The sequence below is a fragment of the Zeus faber genome, assembly GCF_960531495.2.
Source record: "Zeus faber genome assembly, chromosome: 21".
In the NCBI taxonomy this organism is placed as follows: domain Eukaryota; kingdom Metazoa; phylum Chordata; class Actinopteri; order Zeiformes; family Zeidae; genus Zeus; species Zeus faber.
The window spans coordinates 4,382,322-4,399,720 of record NC_137208.1 but is presented as its reverse complement, the minus strand read 5'-3'; the positions used below and the strand labels follow the sequence as shown (position 1 = coordinate 4,399,720).

General features: G+C 42.9%; 1 protein-coding gene across 1 annotated transcript in view; it reads left to right on the top strand.

Annotated features, from left to right (window-relative positions):
- The window catches only part of utp20 (UTP20 small subunit processome component), a 42,833-nt gene that overhangs the window by 3,485 nt on the left and 21,949 nt on the right, over nucleotides 1–17,399 (top strand). The window contains exons 6-28 of the mRNA XM_080022489.1: nucleotides 203–284; nucleotides 864–1,001; nucleotides 1,254–1,409; nucleotides 2,256–2,408; nucleotides 2,490–2,624; nucleotides 3,335–3,412; nucleotides 4,389–4,567; nucleotides 4,949–5,182; nucleotides 5,522–5,610; nucleotides 6,072–6,177; nucleotides 7,398–7,548; nucleotides 7,826–7,888; nucleotides 8,028–8,195; nucleotides 8,982–9,058; nucleotides 9,194–9,273; nucleotides 9,735–10,014; nucleotides 10,682–10,861; nucleotides 11,437–11,527; nucleotides 12,309–12,394; nucleotides 14,070–14,195; nucleotides 14,768–14,934; nucleotides 15,522–15,730; nucleotides 16,575–16,718. Of these exons, the coding sequence (XP_079878615.1) occupies nucleotides 203–284; nucleotides 864–1,001; nucleotides 1,254–1,409; nucleotides 2,256–2,408; nucleotides 2,490–2,624; nucleotides 3,335–3,412; nucleotides 4,389–4,567; nucleotides 4,949–5,182; nucleotides 5,522–5,610; nucleotides 6,072–6,177; nucleotides 7,398–7,548; nucleotides 7,826–7,888; nucleotides 8,028–8,195; nucleotides 8,982–9,058; nucleotides 9,194–9,273; nucleotides 9,735–10,014; nucleotides 10,682–10,861; nucleotides 11,437–11,527; nucleotides 12,309–12,394; nucleotides 14,070–14,195; nucleotides 14,768–14,934; nucleotides 15,522–15,730; nucleotides 16,575–16,718 (3,172 nt within the window). The remainder of the gene's footprint in view (nucleotides 1–202; nucleotides 285–863; nucleotides 1,002–1,253; nucleotides 1,410–2,255; nucleotides 2,409–2,489; nucleotides 2,625–3,334; nucleotides 3,413–4,388; nucleotides 4,568–4,948; nucleotides 5,183–5,521; nucleotides 5,611–6,071; nucleotides 6,178–7,397; nucleotides 7,549–7,825; nucleotides 7,889–8,027; nucleotides 8,196–8,981; nucleotides 9,059–9,193; nucleotides 9,274–9,734; nucleotides 10,015–10,681; nucleotides 10,862–11,436; nucleotides 11,528–12,308; nucleotides 12,395–14,069; nucleotides 14,196–14,767; nucleotides 14,935–15,521; nucleotides 15,731–16,574; nucleotides 16,719–17,399) is intronic.

The window sequence follows — 17,399 nt, the reverse complement described above, 5'->3', positions numbered from 1 at the left end:
TGAGTCTGCAGTAGTTTGTAAATATCTCAAGGTGTCCATTATTCATTTTTTACTCTTTAAAATAAACGTGTGTGTGGTAGGGGGGTCAATACTTTTTCCTCTCTCTATATATTTTTTTTATATATATATATTTTTTTTTTCTTTTCTTTTTTTTTCCTCCCAAACTGATTTGTTTTTAAGTCTCATTTTTCTCCGTCCACAGTTTGTACAGCACACTGTTGGCGCACAAGAAGGAGCACATCCGCAACTTTGCAGCCGAGAGCTTCTCTTTTTTGATGAGGAAGGTGGGTCTCCCACAGGCTTTTTAAATGTTAAACTCTTTCTGTGCAGCAAATGTAAAGATGATGTAAAGATGTTTTTATTGATATTTAAATATTGGTCTGTAGGTAACTGCTTGTCATATTGGATCTGAACAGAAACAAATCTCAAAAGTTCATACCAGCTCCACTGTTGAAACACAATAACAATCAGAGTGAGGTGATGAGGGGAGACGTGAAGAGGTCATTTTAGTATTCAGATATTACAACTGAATATTTAGATAATTGTATTAATTGTTCTGCTTATTCACGTAGAAGAAGAATGAATCGCCAACAAACAAGTTATCTTTACAATAAACTTTCAGATGACAAACGGCAACTTAACTTGTTAATGGTAAAACAAACCTCTTTCCCGTTGTACGTTGTAATCTATATCTGCTGAATAATATTTGATTTTCAGGGGGAAAAAAAAAAAAAAAAAAAAAAGCAACAAAAACTTTTAATATCCAGTCTCCCAGGCTCTCGGTTCATCCTTTTCCAATTTGACTTCGCTGTGGCCGTTGCCGACGGGTGCCCTGAGGTTCCCTCCCTTTGGTTCTCCCCCAGGTTCCCGACCTGGACGCTCTGCTCCACCACATGTTCTCTGACCTGGAGGAGCATCCCGAAAAGGCCGGCGGCGTCGGGCAGCTGCTGTTCGAGATGTGTAAAGGAGTCCGCAACATGCTGCACTCCTGCTCCGCCTCCGTGAGCTCCTACCACTTTTCACATGGTGATAAAGTCAAATAGAAGATAAAGTGTTGTCTACTGAGATAAGACCTTATCAAGACTAGGCTACTCCAGGTCACACCAAACTGCTACTGTTTACCAACAGAACCGCAATGACCTCGTTTTATGACCAATACTGTTCTACCACTAGGAGTAGTGACTGAGTTTATGGCATAGTTTAAATCACCGTCCACTTGGTCCCTGATTCACTTCCCTCGCTCCCTCCTGCAGGCGCTGCCCAGCATCCTGCGGAAGCTCGGCCCCGTCGAGGCCCAGGGGACGTCGCTGCCCTGGGACACCGTGCGGGACGCCGTGGACCACATGGCTCAGGCCGCGGCCAATCACGCGGAGAGGGAGCACCTCCTGGTCATGTGGGAGTCGCTGCAGGTCAACACAACGTGCTCCTCTGTTTTCCCCTCAGGGCCGTGAATGTGAACGTGCGGGGGAGAAAAAAAAGTCGTTTCACTTTAAATCACAGGGTTCTTACCGGTCGCTTGAGGTGCTTGGATTTTGTCCTCGGAATTTTTAAATTCTGTACTGGGATACCTTGAAAATAGCCCCCATTTGTGCTGAAGTACGTGAAAAGTGCTTGAAAGAAAACCCTGTGATCATTGAAAAACTGGTTTTGTTGTTCAAATCTTAACATAATAAAATGTTTCTAGAATCACTTTTACGATGTATATTATGCCAGGGATATGTCGATTAAAAAAAGACACTATTATAGTAGATGATATTAATAATAGATATATAGAGATAAATAGATAAACTAATACAAATAATAGACAATGAGATTAAGAATATATTATATTTGAATTCACAAAGATCACATTGAAAGTTAGTTGTATTTGTTGATCGCATAAGTCCTTTAAAAAAAAAAAAAAAAAAGAACAATAGTGGTTAAAAAGTACTTGAAAGACCTTGAATTTCATTTTGCAATGCCAGAATGAACCCTGAAATTAGTGGCGGAAAGACTCCAGGGAGCCGGGCTTGAATCTCGTCTCAGGGTGTGTCCATGCGTCGTTGGTGTGGGGTTTCCGCCATGTTCTCGGTCAAGGTCAGGTCAAGGAGAGACTCGCCTCGGTGGACGGTGTAATATTTTGGTTGAACTTTTAAATATTCTTTATTTTAAGGCAAACTATGTTGACTTTGCTCTGGGCCAAGTTGCTTTAATTAGATGAGAGAGAGAGAGAGAGAGAGACCGAAAACCACTGAACATTGACGTTTGCGCCACAGGCCGGTGTGTTGGAGCTGCTGGGGGTCCTGGAGCAGGGTGGAGGCGGCGAGGTCCAGGCCGCTGAGCAGCTAGAGAGGCTGCTGTTTGTCCTCCACACGCTGGTGTCGCACAGGGACGGGGCCAAGGTCACCAAACCAGAGGCCGTCTGCCAGGTAGGAGGACGCCCACACCCCCCGGACCCTCAATGTGCCGCTGCACGCTCACCATCACCCCCCCTCCCTGCCCCCCCGCAGACGGTGATCCGGTTGGTCCAGAGTCGGTCCCTCTCCGCCGCCTGCTCCCGTCTGCTGCTGCAGATCACCTCCTCGCTCCTGTTGGGGGCAAGCGTGGCTCTGCCGACGGCGCTCGTCCAGGAGACGCTCCAGAAGGTAGACGGCGGCGGCGTCACTTGTGCTCCGTCCCAAATGAAAAATGTGTTTTGTGCTCCGTCCCAAATGAAAAATGTGTTTTCGTTCTTGTTACCTACCGCCCGATTATGCAGGCTTCATTTATTTTATGACTTTATTTGAGAAATGTGCAAAAATATTACCAACTGCTTAAAAGTAATATACTGTATATTTTTGTCATCTTCCTGACAAACACCGTTTTTTTTTTGTTTTTTTGGGGTTTTTGTTTTGTTTTGGGTTTTTTTTCACTTTCGCCAAGTTGCATGTTAAGACAAACTGAATTGGGAGCACTATTTGGTAACCAGCCCATAGCTTATTCATTTCTACATTCTGTTAAAAAAAACAACAACTTATGTTGGACTAATGTTTCGGAGTCCAATCTCACCCAGCGTGTCCCTTCTGAAACATGTCACGCCGTGGACGCTTTAGCATTGTAAGAATTCTTTCCAGATTAATATTTGTTAGTTTATGCGTGTGTGCGCCTACTATCTATGTTGTTCACGGAACGTTATCATGATGTTTGAAGGGAGTTGGTATCAGTGTGTGTGTCGGTCCATCTGTGCTATTTATTTGGTGATGGTCTGATATCTGCGAGGGAATTTGCTGATTGTTAACGTGTGAATTCTTTTTTTTTTTTTTTTTTCTGTGTGATGTTTTGGATCCCGTGTGGGACTCACTCTGCATCCCTCCAGGTGTTTGGCAGCAGGACGGAGCAGGACCTGATCCTGGAATTCACCAAGGAGATGTTCACCATGAAGCATTTTGAAAAGGTCAGTACAGCTCTAGGGACATTATACGTCGTTAAAAAAAAAAATCACGTTTTCCTCACAATGGATATATATAATATATCTTTTATTTTTGCAATATTATCAAACGAAACCTGTGTGAAATGTAAAACGGTGATACCAGGTTTTAACTGGAACTGGTCTGGGAGAAGTAGCATTGATCCTTAAAACCTGTTAAATTGGTTGGATTTCTGAGGTCCTTCCACCTACAGCTTAAACACCCACTCAACTGCTTGAACGGGGGTAACGGCAGCTTTATTGGGCTTCTCTCCGCTCCAAAACTAATATGCAAGGGTTAATGTCCAAGTTCAAATGAGAGGAGTGTTCCACTGGCACCACCATAAAGAAAGACAAAAAGATAGATTGACGGACGGACGGATGGATGGATGGATGGATGAATAGATAGGTTATTCAACTGTACATGAATAATAAATAACTGTATATGTTAAAATATGACAATATACTCTCCCCTTCTTATGATAAACCAAAAAGATATAACTTAATAAAACTGAACAGCAGCACCAAAATAATTAATAAACCGGAATAATTGGGTCATATCCCATATCTAATGACTTAAAGGTAGCAGTGAAGCAGAAAGCTGAGCCTAAGATGAGAAAAATAAAAAAAACTAAATCAAAATGTTAATGTGCAATCAATCTAATGACAAAGAAAATATAAAAGCCTCGATAATGGACAGAATGACCAAAAAAATACAATACAATCCACTTGCAGAACCCCACCCATTGTCTCGGCCTTTTCCGAAAAAAGAAGAGGAGGGTGGGACAAACTGAAACTTCTGGGTTAAAAGGCTCAGTTGTTGTTTGTGTTCAGTACTTTGATCCGCAATGACTTCCCCCAATCTGAAGTTAAGCTCACGTTAAAAAAAAGAAAAAAAAAACAAAACATTTTTTTGATTAAATAAAATTCAAAAAATTGTTCTTTCTTTTGTCACGTCACTTAGCTGTTCCTGCCCACGCTGCTGCGCTTCGCCGCGGGGCTGCTGGGCCGCAGGGACCCCCTGTCCCGCCACTGTGGCCTGGAGGTGCTGGTCAGTCTGATCCTGGCCAAGGCCCCGCCCCCCACGGACGGCTCCATGGCCTTGGAGACCTACCCCCTGCTGTTCACTGGGCTGACGACAAGGTGAGACTGGAGCCCAGTACATACATGTATGACCTGTCTGTCTGTCTGATATTTAACTATATCACAATATTACCAGAACCAAAATCCCACTCATATCACAATGTCGATATTATAACGATATATCGCGATGGATCAAGTTCAGTAATACAGAGTATCTTTGTTTACCAATACACTATCGATTCTCCAAATGACAGAATTGATGATCAATTTAAAGACGATAAACAGAGTTAGGAAGGTTGTAGGTGTCTGTCCTGGATTCACAGATCTTCTTTGCTCTTGTCTTTGTCATCGCTTGCGTGAAGCGCGTTCAGAGGCCTTTTCAGAGTTGAATGTGTTGAGTTCATTCGTCGTTTAATGAAGTCTGGTTTCTGCAAACTGCAGCGGGATGGAGGCGGAGCAGGCCGGCACCGCAGCTCCAGCGATGGAGGCGGAGCAGGCCGGCACTGCAGCTCCAGCGATGGAGGCGGAGCAGGCCGGCACCGCAGCTCCAGGGAAGGAGGCGCTCCCCGTTCCGGAGCTGGTTCTGTCTCTGGTCCGGCTGCCCTGCCACCAGGACCAGACCATCGCTGACCTATCCTTGCCCTGGGCTGCGCTCCTCCTGCTGCCCCACCTCAGGTATACACACACACACACCCACACATGCACACATGCACACAAACACACACACACACACACACACACACACCTGGGGACATTCTCACTGTTTTCAAGAGAAGTTTGAAGAGATGCATTTGGTTTGAATTTGACAAATAAAACCTTGAAATTGACTATACATATATTGATTGATCTTAATGATGTATGCCGTACGTCTGCAGGTCCTTTTAAAAAAAAAAAAAAATAATAATAATTCTTAAAATGTCTTGAATCCTGTGTTACAAATATAAGGCCTTTAAAAGTAATTTTCTTTTTCAAAATTAAATCCCGTTAAAATGTTTCCTTTTTCCTTCTCCGCAGGCCTCTGGTCAGCGCGAGCGTTGTCCCCGCAGTGACGGCGCTGCTCAACCGCCTTCTGTGTGACATGGAGAGCGGGAACCTGGGAAAGGGTGAGCTGCTGCTGCTGCTGCTGCTGTTATCTTAGACCTCAATTAGAGCGTTCAAGGCGGCATCATTTTCATGTGCCCTTTCTACGTCCCTACTTTACATCGAGTTTGGGATAAGATAACGCTTTCCAGAGAAACGATGAGCGAAGAATGCAATGGCGCCTATCTAGCAACAAAGTGGAAGCTGATTGGTTGTTGGGGGTTGTGTAAAAAAAATAAAATTAAATGACGGCGACATACCGTTGAAACAACACGCAGACGACGACGCAGGAAAGGTTACAATTAAGATATGAAATGAAAATAATGTGAAAAGACAGGTAACAAAAAGCAAGAAAATGAACAAATGCTGCCTTTCAATCACAGTCGAAGGCTTTGAACCGGAAAGTCTTTATTCCAAATCACAACAAACGAGCGTCTGTTCCTCACCCTGCACTCTCGTCCCCCGTCCCCCATCCCGCTCCCAGCCGGCCTCTATGTGGCCAGACAGGCCCTCAGCTGCCTCCTCACTCTGGACGGCTCCGCCCGGCCGCTCGCCCTGGTCCCGGTGGACAAGGTGGTGTCCATCCTGCGGTAAGTGCTTCGCCCTCGTTTGGGGACCACGTTCGTGCGGGAGAAGGGTTCTGCCTATTTATTTATTTATTTATTTATTTTTTGTCTTTGTCTGTTTTTATGGTTGTCGGGGTTCTTACCGTGACCCTGGGGTGCTTGAAGTGCTTGAATTTGGTCCTCATAAATTGGAAGTACTGGAATACCTTGAAAATATCCCCCTTTGTGCTGAAGTGCTTTCAAAGTCCTTGGGAGGGGAGGGGAAACCTGCGATAATTCAAATTCACTTTTACGGCATAGATGATGCCACGGAAATGTAAATTTAATCCAGCACGGTTGGAAGTAGACAATTATAATAGTAGATTAAAATGTGATAAATATTAGATGTACTAATATGAATAATGGACAATGAGACTGATATTATATTTAAAAAAAGATCACATTGAAAATTGATTATTATTATTATTAATGAAAAATTGTGCATAAAAAGTGCATGAAAGTGTTTGAATTTCATTTTATAATCCCAGAATGAAGCCTGGTGTGTGCACGGTGCTGTACTGGTGTGTAAAGACCCATCTTTGTACGGTGCATAAGTGGTTATTATTGGCCGTGAGTTATGGGTTCCTTTATGTGAATATTATATATATCATATAATATATATCCTGGGATATTTGGGGTGGTATATCAGGAAGATTCAAAATATATATTATTTTAAAATAAAAATAAAAAATAATATTAATGTAATAATATTTATGATTAATAATATTTTTTTAAGAATATTTATTTATTAAAGCATTAATTTACGTGAATTTTATTACCATAGCTTTAAGCTAAAATACAGAATAATATAAAATAATTTTCTGAAATGAGTGCAGGCGACCAGTCCTAATTGGATTGAAAATGACTGTTCTTGTGGTTACAAGCAGACTGACACGGAAAGTGTTTCCAAAAGCGGCCGAATTGAAATGAACCTCGCCTGGTAAGACGTCTGATCGGTTCGACATTCTGTTCCTAGACTTTCTAAAACGCCACCGTATTATATCGTTGAAACATAGTGCCAACTAAAAGTTCAGCATCTAAGATCACATTTATCGTTTTCGGTGGATTTCTGTTGCGTTTTGGTTCACCACTGTTGGAAAAAAGAGCAGCAGCAAAAAAAACAAAAACCTTGGACATGAATTTGGGATTTTAGGATTAGACCCTCCACCTTCCTCCACCCTCTACACCTTCTCGGTCCCCGACAGGAAGTTCCCCACGGATCGGTCGGCGCTGTTGCTGGGCGATCTCTACTACACCCGCCTGTCGCTCAGCGGCGTCTCCCAGCACCTTTCCCACGATGCACTGCAGCAGCTGTTCCACATCCTGCACGCCAACCTGTCGTCCAACATCGTCAAGGTGAGGGAGAAGGTGTCAGAACTCCCACAGAGGCTCTTCATTGTTTTGGGATCGTTTAAATATTTTGACCAATTGTCCGGTTTAGTCCACAGTTAATTTTACGCCACAATGTGAGAATCGCCCTTTAGAACAAAGATACAGATTTTTTTTGCATTATTGGGATTGGCTTGAAGATTAATCTCTTCATTACTAATGTGACACTGGCTGCACTGTCAAATAAAACTTTGGAACTTCAGGGCTTAAAAGTGACAGACCCTCCCGCTTGCTCTTTCCTCAGATTCGCCTGTTGACTCTGAGGATCTTCGCTCAGTTTGAGGCGGAACTTCCTGTCCAAGCCGAGGTGCGATCGCCAGTGGATCAGGGACATGAGGTTCCCAAATACAACAGCAAAATGAACAGAAATAACCTGTGTGTGTGTGTGTGTGTGTGTGTGTGTGTGTGTGTGTGTGTGTGTGTGTGTGTGTGTGTGTTCGTTCCAGGGTGAGGAGGGCGTGGCGGTACAGTCCGTCTTCGCCCTCTGCCTGCAGGCCGAGCTGGTCCCGGCCACCGTGCAGGACTACAGGGAGAAGCTGCTGCACCTCCGAAAGCTGCGGCACGACCTGGTCCAGCGCTGCCTGCCCCAGGGGCCCAAAGGACCCTTCCAGCAGGTGGGGGGAGGGGCCGCAGCCGTGTTGCCCAAACATTTTTGTGTTTTGTGTTTAAATGTTTTATTTATATATATATATATATATATACACTAGGAATTTGTTCCGCTGAGGTTTGGTGCATAAAAAAAGCTTAACAGGCTGAAAGAAATGGAGGATAAAAATAATGATGAAATGGAATAAAAATAATATAATAATTTTTTTAATTGTCAGGGTATAAATAGATATGATATGGAACCAATTATCAAGGGTTTAACAGTGTCAGTGGGCTCTTGTTAAAAAGTCTTCAAGTTTGTTTTTTTATTCTGATATACCAATATAAAATTAAGTGGTAAATATTTCACGCACCATACAAACACATTCTACATTAAAACATCTTTCACATTTACAAGACGAATCAAGAGATAGCAACATAATAGTCAATCAAAGACACTTTGATTGATTATTTGAAGATTTTTATTCTCTATTATTCTTTATATACCTTTATATCTTTCAACATTTTATATTTTTTTTTACTCTTACTTAATATTTGATACAGATTCTAATAGGGTATTTTCCCAATCTGTGTAATTATGAGTGTAACCACAAATGAAGTCATTGGAAAGGTCTTTTTAATGCAGATACTAGTATGGGTCAAATGCAGAGAAGAAATTGCCTTCTGTGGTTATGTGTAAGCGGTTGTATGAGGGACACTCATTTGTGACGTGGTATTTGTGTCTGGGTGGTAGAAAACTGCCAAATCAATGCCGTCCACGAATGAAGACTGTTTCTGTTCTGCCTGCCTTCCAGGTGCCGCTGCGCTACCTCATAGCCATGCTGTTCATCAACTTCAAGCCGCTGTGGGACCCGGTCATCGAGCTCCTCGTGTGAGTGGCGCTGAACCAAATGCAGTTGTTATACGTGACTTGTTGTAATTTCACCACTATCTGATTTTTATTTATTTATTTATTTATTTTTTACCAATAAGGGATAATCCTCCCTGTGTTTGCGTCTTCCCCCAGGACTCATGCAAGAGGGCTGGACAGCAGGAGCTTCTGGAGCGTCTTCCACGAGCACCTGGAGATGGTGTCGGGTCTCGCTGGTAGGACTCTGTTTATTATTTTAATCTCTATTTCCATTATCTGACCGTAGTAGACACTTTAAATCTTAAAATCCCAGCTCTTCGGCTTTAATTCTACCCCCCCCCAAGGACAATATAAAATTGCAACCAGGTGTTAAAAAAATAAAAATAAATCAAATACTTGGAGTGGTTCAAGACTTGACAAAACTAAAATTTGGTAAAACTATTTATTCTGTATTTTAATTATTATTATTATTATTATTATTATTATTATTTGTCTTCTATTTATGTAAAACAGCTGTGGGAAAGGTTATTTATATACAAATAAAGGTTATAATATTAATAATGATAATAATAATTAAAAAGATGAGTTGAGTTTGCCTTCCATGGAATGTGGAATAATATTCTCCTAACAAATAAAACCTCAAGTCTTTATTGACATTCAAGCGTAAAACCTCCCTGCCGCCTCCGTCTGTGCTTAGAGAAAGAGCTGCAGTGGCGCAGCGAGGAGGAGGAGGATGATGATGATGACGACGACGAAGACGGAGCATTGGACACCTGCGCAGAGCCGGGCTGCGACGTCATCGAGAGCGGCGACGTGGGCGTGCTCTTCCTGAAGCGCCTCAAAATGACCTCCGACCCCAGCGAGAGGACGGACTTCACCAACTTCCGCGCCCTGCTGTGGCAGGCCATGCTGCAGGTGCCCGACTGCGTCGAGCCACGGAGCCGCGAGCTGAGCCCCCTGCTGCTGCGATTCATCAGGTCCGGAACCACAACCCGCCTCGCCGATATCATATCGATATTGTGATATGATTATATGTCGTCTGGGGTTTTGGTGTTTATAATATCTTGATGTAGCGGAGCTGTTTTGTTTTACTGCTCTTGGTGGGTGCATTACAATGAACTCATCGTTATTATGAGCATGTCAAGATGTCAATGTCAGAATTATTTTTCATCCATAACCTTTCCAGAGAACATAAATAATAATAATATTACTACTACTAATAATAATAATAATAATTATTATAATAATAATTATTATTATTATTAATAATAATATTAATAATAATAATAATAATAGGAAGAACTGTCAGTATAAATAATAATAATTAATAAGAATAATAATTAGTGTTACATTAAAATTGGCTGACTGAAAAAAATTGTTAGTGTCGGATTTTGAAGTAATTCACTAATTATTTATTTAAAAACAATTATTTCATTATCGTTCATCTTTTGTTTTTATTTTGAGTTGGATAATTTGAATGTTTTATAGGCTTGCGTGGTGAGGCAAAGCTAAAACGGTGGCACTTTTTTCGTAACGTGACGTTGCAAATGAGTATGCCCCGCCCCCTTTACCTATGTATGCCCCGCCCACCCGTGTATTGCTTACACCCCCCCACACACACCTCCCCCGTGCTGTGATTGGCAGGAACGAGTACTACCCGGCTGACCTGCTGGTGGCGCCCACTCAGGACCTGAGGAAGAGGGAGAGCACCCCGGCCCCGGAGGATTCTGGGATGGACGTGGACGAGGAAGAGGAGAAGGAGGAAGAGGAGGAGAAGGAAGGGAAGCAGCGGAGGAAGGCTCCTCCCAGGAGAGCGGCCGCTAAGTAAGGAAACCTAAACTGGTTTGTAAACAAGCTGCCAATCTCTGGCTGTTACAATTGAATGAGCAGTAAAAATGTACATTAATTATGATTCATAAAGATTGGAAAAAACAAATTGAAGGGACAAAAAAAATCATATATCTTGAATAGTTCGAATAATTATTCTAAGCACTATATAAGCCTGAGATATTATTATTATTATTATCTGTTTACAGATAATAAGTTATATTTATTCATTTTGATTGATTCCCTACATGTCTGCCAATGACCTTCCATCATATGTTTGCCTGAATTGAATTATTATTTTTGTTTTTGTTTTTTTCCTGTAAATAACCCTTTGTACAAGAGTTGCACAGCTATACTTATTGAACACGGAAAGAAAACAAGACGCAATAAGAAACACGTGGAACAACATCAAAGCTAATTCTAAAGCGCTGTGTGTGCAAGGTTCCATTTTTCTTTTCTGAACTTAGAGCATTTTTCTTTTCCTGTTGGAGGGAGAGCTGTATGTCTATGTTAAAAGTTATATTTATTATTTATTATATTTATAATATTATATTTTATCCCCCCCCCCGCAGACAGCTGATTGCCCACCTGAAGGTATTTGCCAAATTCACCAACCCTCGCTCCCTCTACCTGGAATCCAGCCTCAGCGAGCTGTACCACCAGGTAATCCTAAAAACTGAACCAACACTAGAAAAGCATTTGTTCGCTTGGTACAAGTCTAAAAGATATCAGTCACCGGAAATGGCTTTTTTTTTTTTAATATATATATGTTTTTATTAAAAAAAATTATTTTTTTTTTTTTGGGAAAAGCGCCTATTTCACATGATTCTAGTGATGATGATATACAAACATGAACAATCAAGTAAAGCAACAGATAATCAAATCAGACTTTATTCGCAGAGCACCTCTCAGGCAATCAAATACGATTCAAAGTGCTTTGCATTCAAATGGACGAATTACAACACGGTAATTAGGAAAAGGAAGAAAATAAATAATAACAAAAAATAAAATGGGACATTTTTTTCTTTGGTTGTGTGAAACAAACTGTTCACAATAGAACTCTGGGAGCTTTCACCTTTATTTAGTAACAAGAAGTAAATCACATTTTCATGTTCATCATATAACTAACTGTAATATATCATATAATATATCAAATCAAGTCACTATGTGTATATCACATGATATCTACATATCTATATACAGTATATATATCTATATATATATTTTTACTTTTAACCACATTTTACATCTATGTTCAGTAATGTTTTTCCACTTTAAAAAAATATATATATATTTTAATCATTGAAAAAAATAATAAAAATGTTTTTCCGACAATCATAATATAAATTGCGCTTGAAAAAAATTGAGCTTTGAAGGTGCAACATGACTCTAAGCTGCCGTAGTGGAGCGCACACTGTTTTCTGACATTGGGTGTGTTTGCCAGCTGCTGTGCCACCAGGACCAGGAGATTCAGAAAGCAGCGCTGGACTGCATCGCCACCTACAAAGACCCAAACATTCTGCCCTACAAGTAAGAGCAGCTGGCGAAATCACCCAAAACCCAGTCCCCCAAACCACCGGCAGCTGAGGCACTGCACTGACTTTCATTTCATTTCATTTTCTCTTGTCGGTTTTACGCGTCTGTCTGTTCATAAGGAGGAAAACCTGAAATGGACCCAAAGGCCAAAATGACAATTCCATGAAACAACAGATGACTCCTCCCTTCCTCCCTCTCCATGTCCCCCTCTTTCTGCCCGGCTACCACTTTTACTCTCCTTCTCTCTCTCTCTCTCTCTCTCTCTCTCTCTCTCTCTCTCTCTCTCTCTCTCTCTCTCTCTCTCTCTCTCTCTCTCTCTCTCTCTCTCTCTCTCTCTCTCTCTCTCTCTCTCTCTCTCTCTCTCTCTCTCTCTCTCTCTCTCTCTCTCTCTCTCTCTCTCTCTCTCAATTTCAATCCGATTCAAAGGGGCTTTATTGGCATGGGAAACAGTCGTTTACATTGCCAAAATTAAACAACAAAACAAGAAAAACAAATGTAAATGTGCAAACATGCAAGAACAGTGAGTGAGAGTAGAAAAAAAAGAAATATCTCTCCCTCCCTCCTTCTCTCTCTCGCTCTCCCCCTCACAATGGGGGTCCTTCATCAGCGCAGATAGGGATCTTCGGTTCTTCAGTTACACTCGTCCGCTGCAGGAATGCCCGTGTCCTGCTAATGAGCTAACGAGTGCCATCAAGCTCTCAGTTTACCACTCCTCCACCTTTCTCCATCTCCTCCCGCCCGCAGAGACGTGTGCAGATTTTACCACTCCTCCACCCCCCACCCCCCTCCCATCCCGCAGAGAGACATACTGTTCTGGGGGAGTTTCGTGTAACACATAATGTTCTTAACCTCTTTGTGCCAGCGCGGGTGGAGCGGTCTGGCATTCTTTCATCAGGATGGAAACTGGATGATACTCTGCTCCTCTCAGCTGCCAGAGGGCCTCACGACCCTCCACGTCCCATTAAATATCATATAATAATATCATATTCACTGATTAGGCCTGTCTCCACGAGGGCCGGTTTATTGGAATTCGATACCTTCGCGGAATCTTTAATCTTTTACAGGTCATTCCTTCCAACGCCGCTGAGGTGACGCAGCCTACGCACGTTAAAGTTGGACTGCAGCTACGCAGACGCGTGGCGCCATTCCTCATGTTTTTTTTGGCCTTCGGCACGTCGCCAAAACTGCTAAGTCGATGTGCCTTACCGTTTTTCAGGGATTTGAATTAAAAAAAAAAAAAAAAAAAAACATAAAACAATGCGTGACTTTTTAACTCGGTGTTTACACCATTAAGGTGTTTTGTCGAAAATAGTCCGATTTAGGAAGGGGTGACGACATCAAGGTGTCGCATTGTTGCCAGTATCTATTTTTGTTTTTGACGGATAACGTCGGATAAGAGTCGAAGGCCTCAACAAGGGCAGGAGACAGTGAACAGACACTCGGCACACAGCAACTCCCGTGGTGTTGCCGGGATTTTAGGAATACACGGAAAAGCGGTGCGCACGGTCCGCACTTTTACACTTTTAAACCTTTACAAACGGTGATTTATTCGACACGTGGGTTCCCTGGAAATGACCGTCCAGGGGTCGACGCCGGTGACTGTGCCGTGCAGTGACGGTGCCGCGCGGTGACGGCTGCTCAGGGCCTGAGTTGTGTCTTTTGTTTCCAGGGAGAACCTGGACAGACTGCTGGACGACAAACACTTCAAAGAGGAGATCGTCCACTTCAACATCTCGGAGGAAGGAGCCGTAGTGGACGCCTCGCACAGGGCCAAGCTCATCCCCCTGCTCATGAGGTGGGTGGGGGGCGGGTGGGGGTGGGGGTGGGGCTGCTTCCTGGCACGCTGGTGTTAGGTTCGGTAAGGCTCAGCGATCGACTCATTCACTTCTTTGTTTTATCAAAATCAGATATTACATCACATACAGTATAACAGTATACAGTGCTGTACTCAGTTCTCAGAGCTTTTTTAGTATGTGAGCACATCATACTTGGTACTTTTTACAGACCTTGATGTTAGTTATAAATTGTAGTAAATGGTGATGAAAAATAATAATTTCAATAAAAGTCAGAATATTTGTCATATATATTATTTTTTCTCTCCAAAAAATATTTGAAAACACGAGATATAAAAATTATTTCTCTGCCGACCCGCTGCAATCCCCCTCAATGACCCATAGGGGGCCACAGAACGCGGTTTGGGACCCCCTGCTCGACTCCACGCTGCTCGCAAACGTGCTCCTGTATTTTAGTGAAAGTAAAGCCCCCAGAGACTAAAAGGCGACACGTCCACGTCGGGCTTGACCGCCGCGGCGGACGCGAGTTCCCTGACGTTCTCCAGTAATTTCCCGTCTTTCCGTTTGGGGCCAGGATCCTGTTTGGCCGCCTGCGCAGCAAGGCGGGCAGTAAGTTCCAGGGGAAAGCCGCCTCGGCCGCGCGCTCCGCCATCGTGCTGCGCTTCCTGGCGGGCTGCCAGGCCGAGGAGCTGGGCACCTTCCTCCACCTGCTGCTGGAGCCCGTCAGCCACCACAGACAGGGTACAACATCCACTCTGCGCTCTCGGATCATAATACAAGTCAATTAGAGCCCTTGCAATCCAGATGTTGTGTGCAGTACAGCCCGAAATATAGTAATACTTTATACCTACTCCTATTGTACACATTATTTATTCATTTTGTACAGAATATCCCATCTATATTTATATTCATACCCAGTGCCATATTATTAACCGTATTGCCACATAGCCCCTGCCGCAGCCTTTTAATTTATTGTGTACATAGAACCACAGTTTTTTTTCATTTTGCATATTGCCCGATATTAGTTTTTTCTTTTTGAGTTAAGCTTTTGAGTTAAGCTTTTTTATTCAAATTTTCTGTACAGTTATGCACCAACAATTACCACGACAAATTCTCCCTCTCTCTCTCTCTCTCTCTCTCTCTCTCTCTGGTAAACAAAGAATTTAGTCGTTGCAAATTGCATTAAAGCCAATCTAGACGTACACTTCTCAGTTGTAAACATGTAGAATACAGGAGTCGGGAGCAGTTGTCGCCCTAAATTGTGACCAAATTCCGACTTGGAAGATGTAAAAATGTCCCTTCATTCCTTGTGGCGTCCTCTCCTCCAGGTCCGTGCCTGGCGGCGGTGGAGCGAGCGGCGGCCCAGACGGACGTGCGCAGCGTGCTGCCCCTGGGCCGCCAGCACAGCCTGCTCAACCTGATCACCGTGGTGCTGGACAACCTGGGACACCTGATCCTCGGGGACCTGCCCATGGTGCTGCAGGTCGTGCTGTGCATGAACGCCTCGCTGTCCGCCCTGCTGGACCAGAGGGGCCAGGTGAGCGGCGGGAGGATGGAAACCAAAGTGTTGACCAGGAGTTGCAGCGTGAAATTTAGCTAAAGGGGCTTTAACGCTAGGCGCTCCATCTCCTTTTGTTTTTTTTTTTTTGTTTTTCATTGATCAGCAGTTGTTTTTGTCGTTGTCGAGCTGGTTGTGTTTTCATGGTAAAGAGATCAGGCTTTTGGTATGTTACGACATATAGGGGCGTAAATGAGCCTTCTTAAATTAATCCAGAATTTACAAATGCCTTTCTGAGACGTCGCTTAATTTGGTTATAATTAGATCCAGGCCAGGAAGTCCGAGACTAAGAGGATGAAGGACTAGTCAGCTCCCGCACCGATTAATCCAAAGATGAAACTACTTCTGGCCAGGTTTAATTTACGCCTCCGCTTTAATCAGCTTTAATCTTCCTTCTGGAAATCAGATCCTTTAAACCAAGACCAGGGCTTGTCTGAGACTACTTTAAACCATCAGGCCATTTCAGCAAATCCGCAATAAAAGGGTGATTTAGTCCAAGGTCAGGCCTAATCTGTGTCTACAAAACCGCCCCATAGCCGTGGATTTTGTTGCAATTAATATTTCAACTAACAATGATGTTAATTTATGATGTTAATCGCCTCAACAAACCTCTGACCCCCCCCCCCGCTGCGATCGCTGGTGACCTCCTGTAGGGGTCCGGCGCCTCAGCTCTAGAACCGCTGGTCCAGCCATTCTACGATGTCCTATTCATATCCGAACCTTTATTCCGTAAATTGTCGTCTCAGCTCTTAAAGAAATGAATCTTATAACCTTGAGCCCGCTGAAGGTGTCCTGGTGTCCTTCCTCCCTGTCCGCCCTCCAGCTGAAGCCGGGCTGCATCAGCCCCCTGAAGAACCTGCGGCGCCTGGCGGTCCTGAGGGTCCAGGACTTCTTTGAGGGTTTCGACTCGTACAGCTTCAGCACCGACGAGCTGGACGCCGTCTTCCAGGCTGTGGTCTGGCCTCAGGTAGACCCCTCTGAGACGAGAGGAACCATCTCTGAGACGAGAGGAACCATCTCTGAGACGAGAGGAACCATCTCTGAGACGAGAGGAACCATCTCTGAGACGAGAGGAACCATCTCTGAGACGAGAGGAAACCTCTGAGTTTTCCCTTTTTTTCTCCAGTTCACTTTTTTGAGCTGACTGAGTTTTTATTATTTTCTTAACTTTTTTTTTTTTTTTTTAATTGTTGAGAGAGGTTTAGAGGTTTATTGCCTCTTGTCAATTTTTAGGTTTATTGTATATTGCCAATTTTCTCGGTTATTATATTGTATTGTTTATTTTATTGTATATTTATCGCAGATTTTTCAAATTGTATTCGTTTTCTGTTATTTTTGCCTGACGTTTTGACGTGAGCTGCTGTTCCACTGCAATTTGCGTCTTTTTTTTTTTTATCACTTTTTGTATTCAGATATTCTTTCCGTTTATTTTTTGTTGTTCAATTTAGAAAAATAAAAGTAAAACATTGAGTTCTTATATCAGGACACTGCTACTACTGCCAGCAGAAAAAGATGTAATAACAATAGCAATTAAAATAGTATTTCAGGGATATTTAGATGGTCTGATTTGATATAATGTATTTTACAAATTTTTGGTTTTAGTTCCCCTTTACAATAGTCAATACATTTTCAGTTAAATTTACTCTCA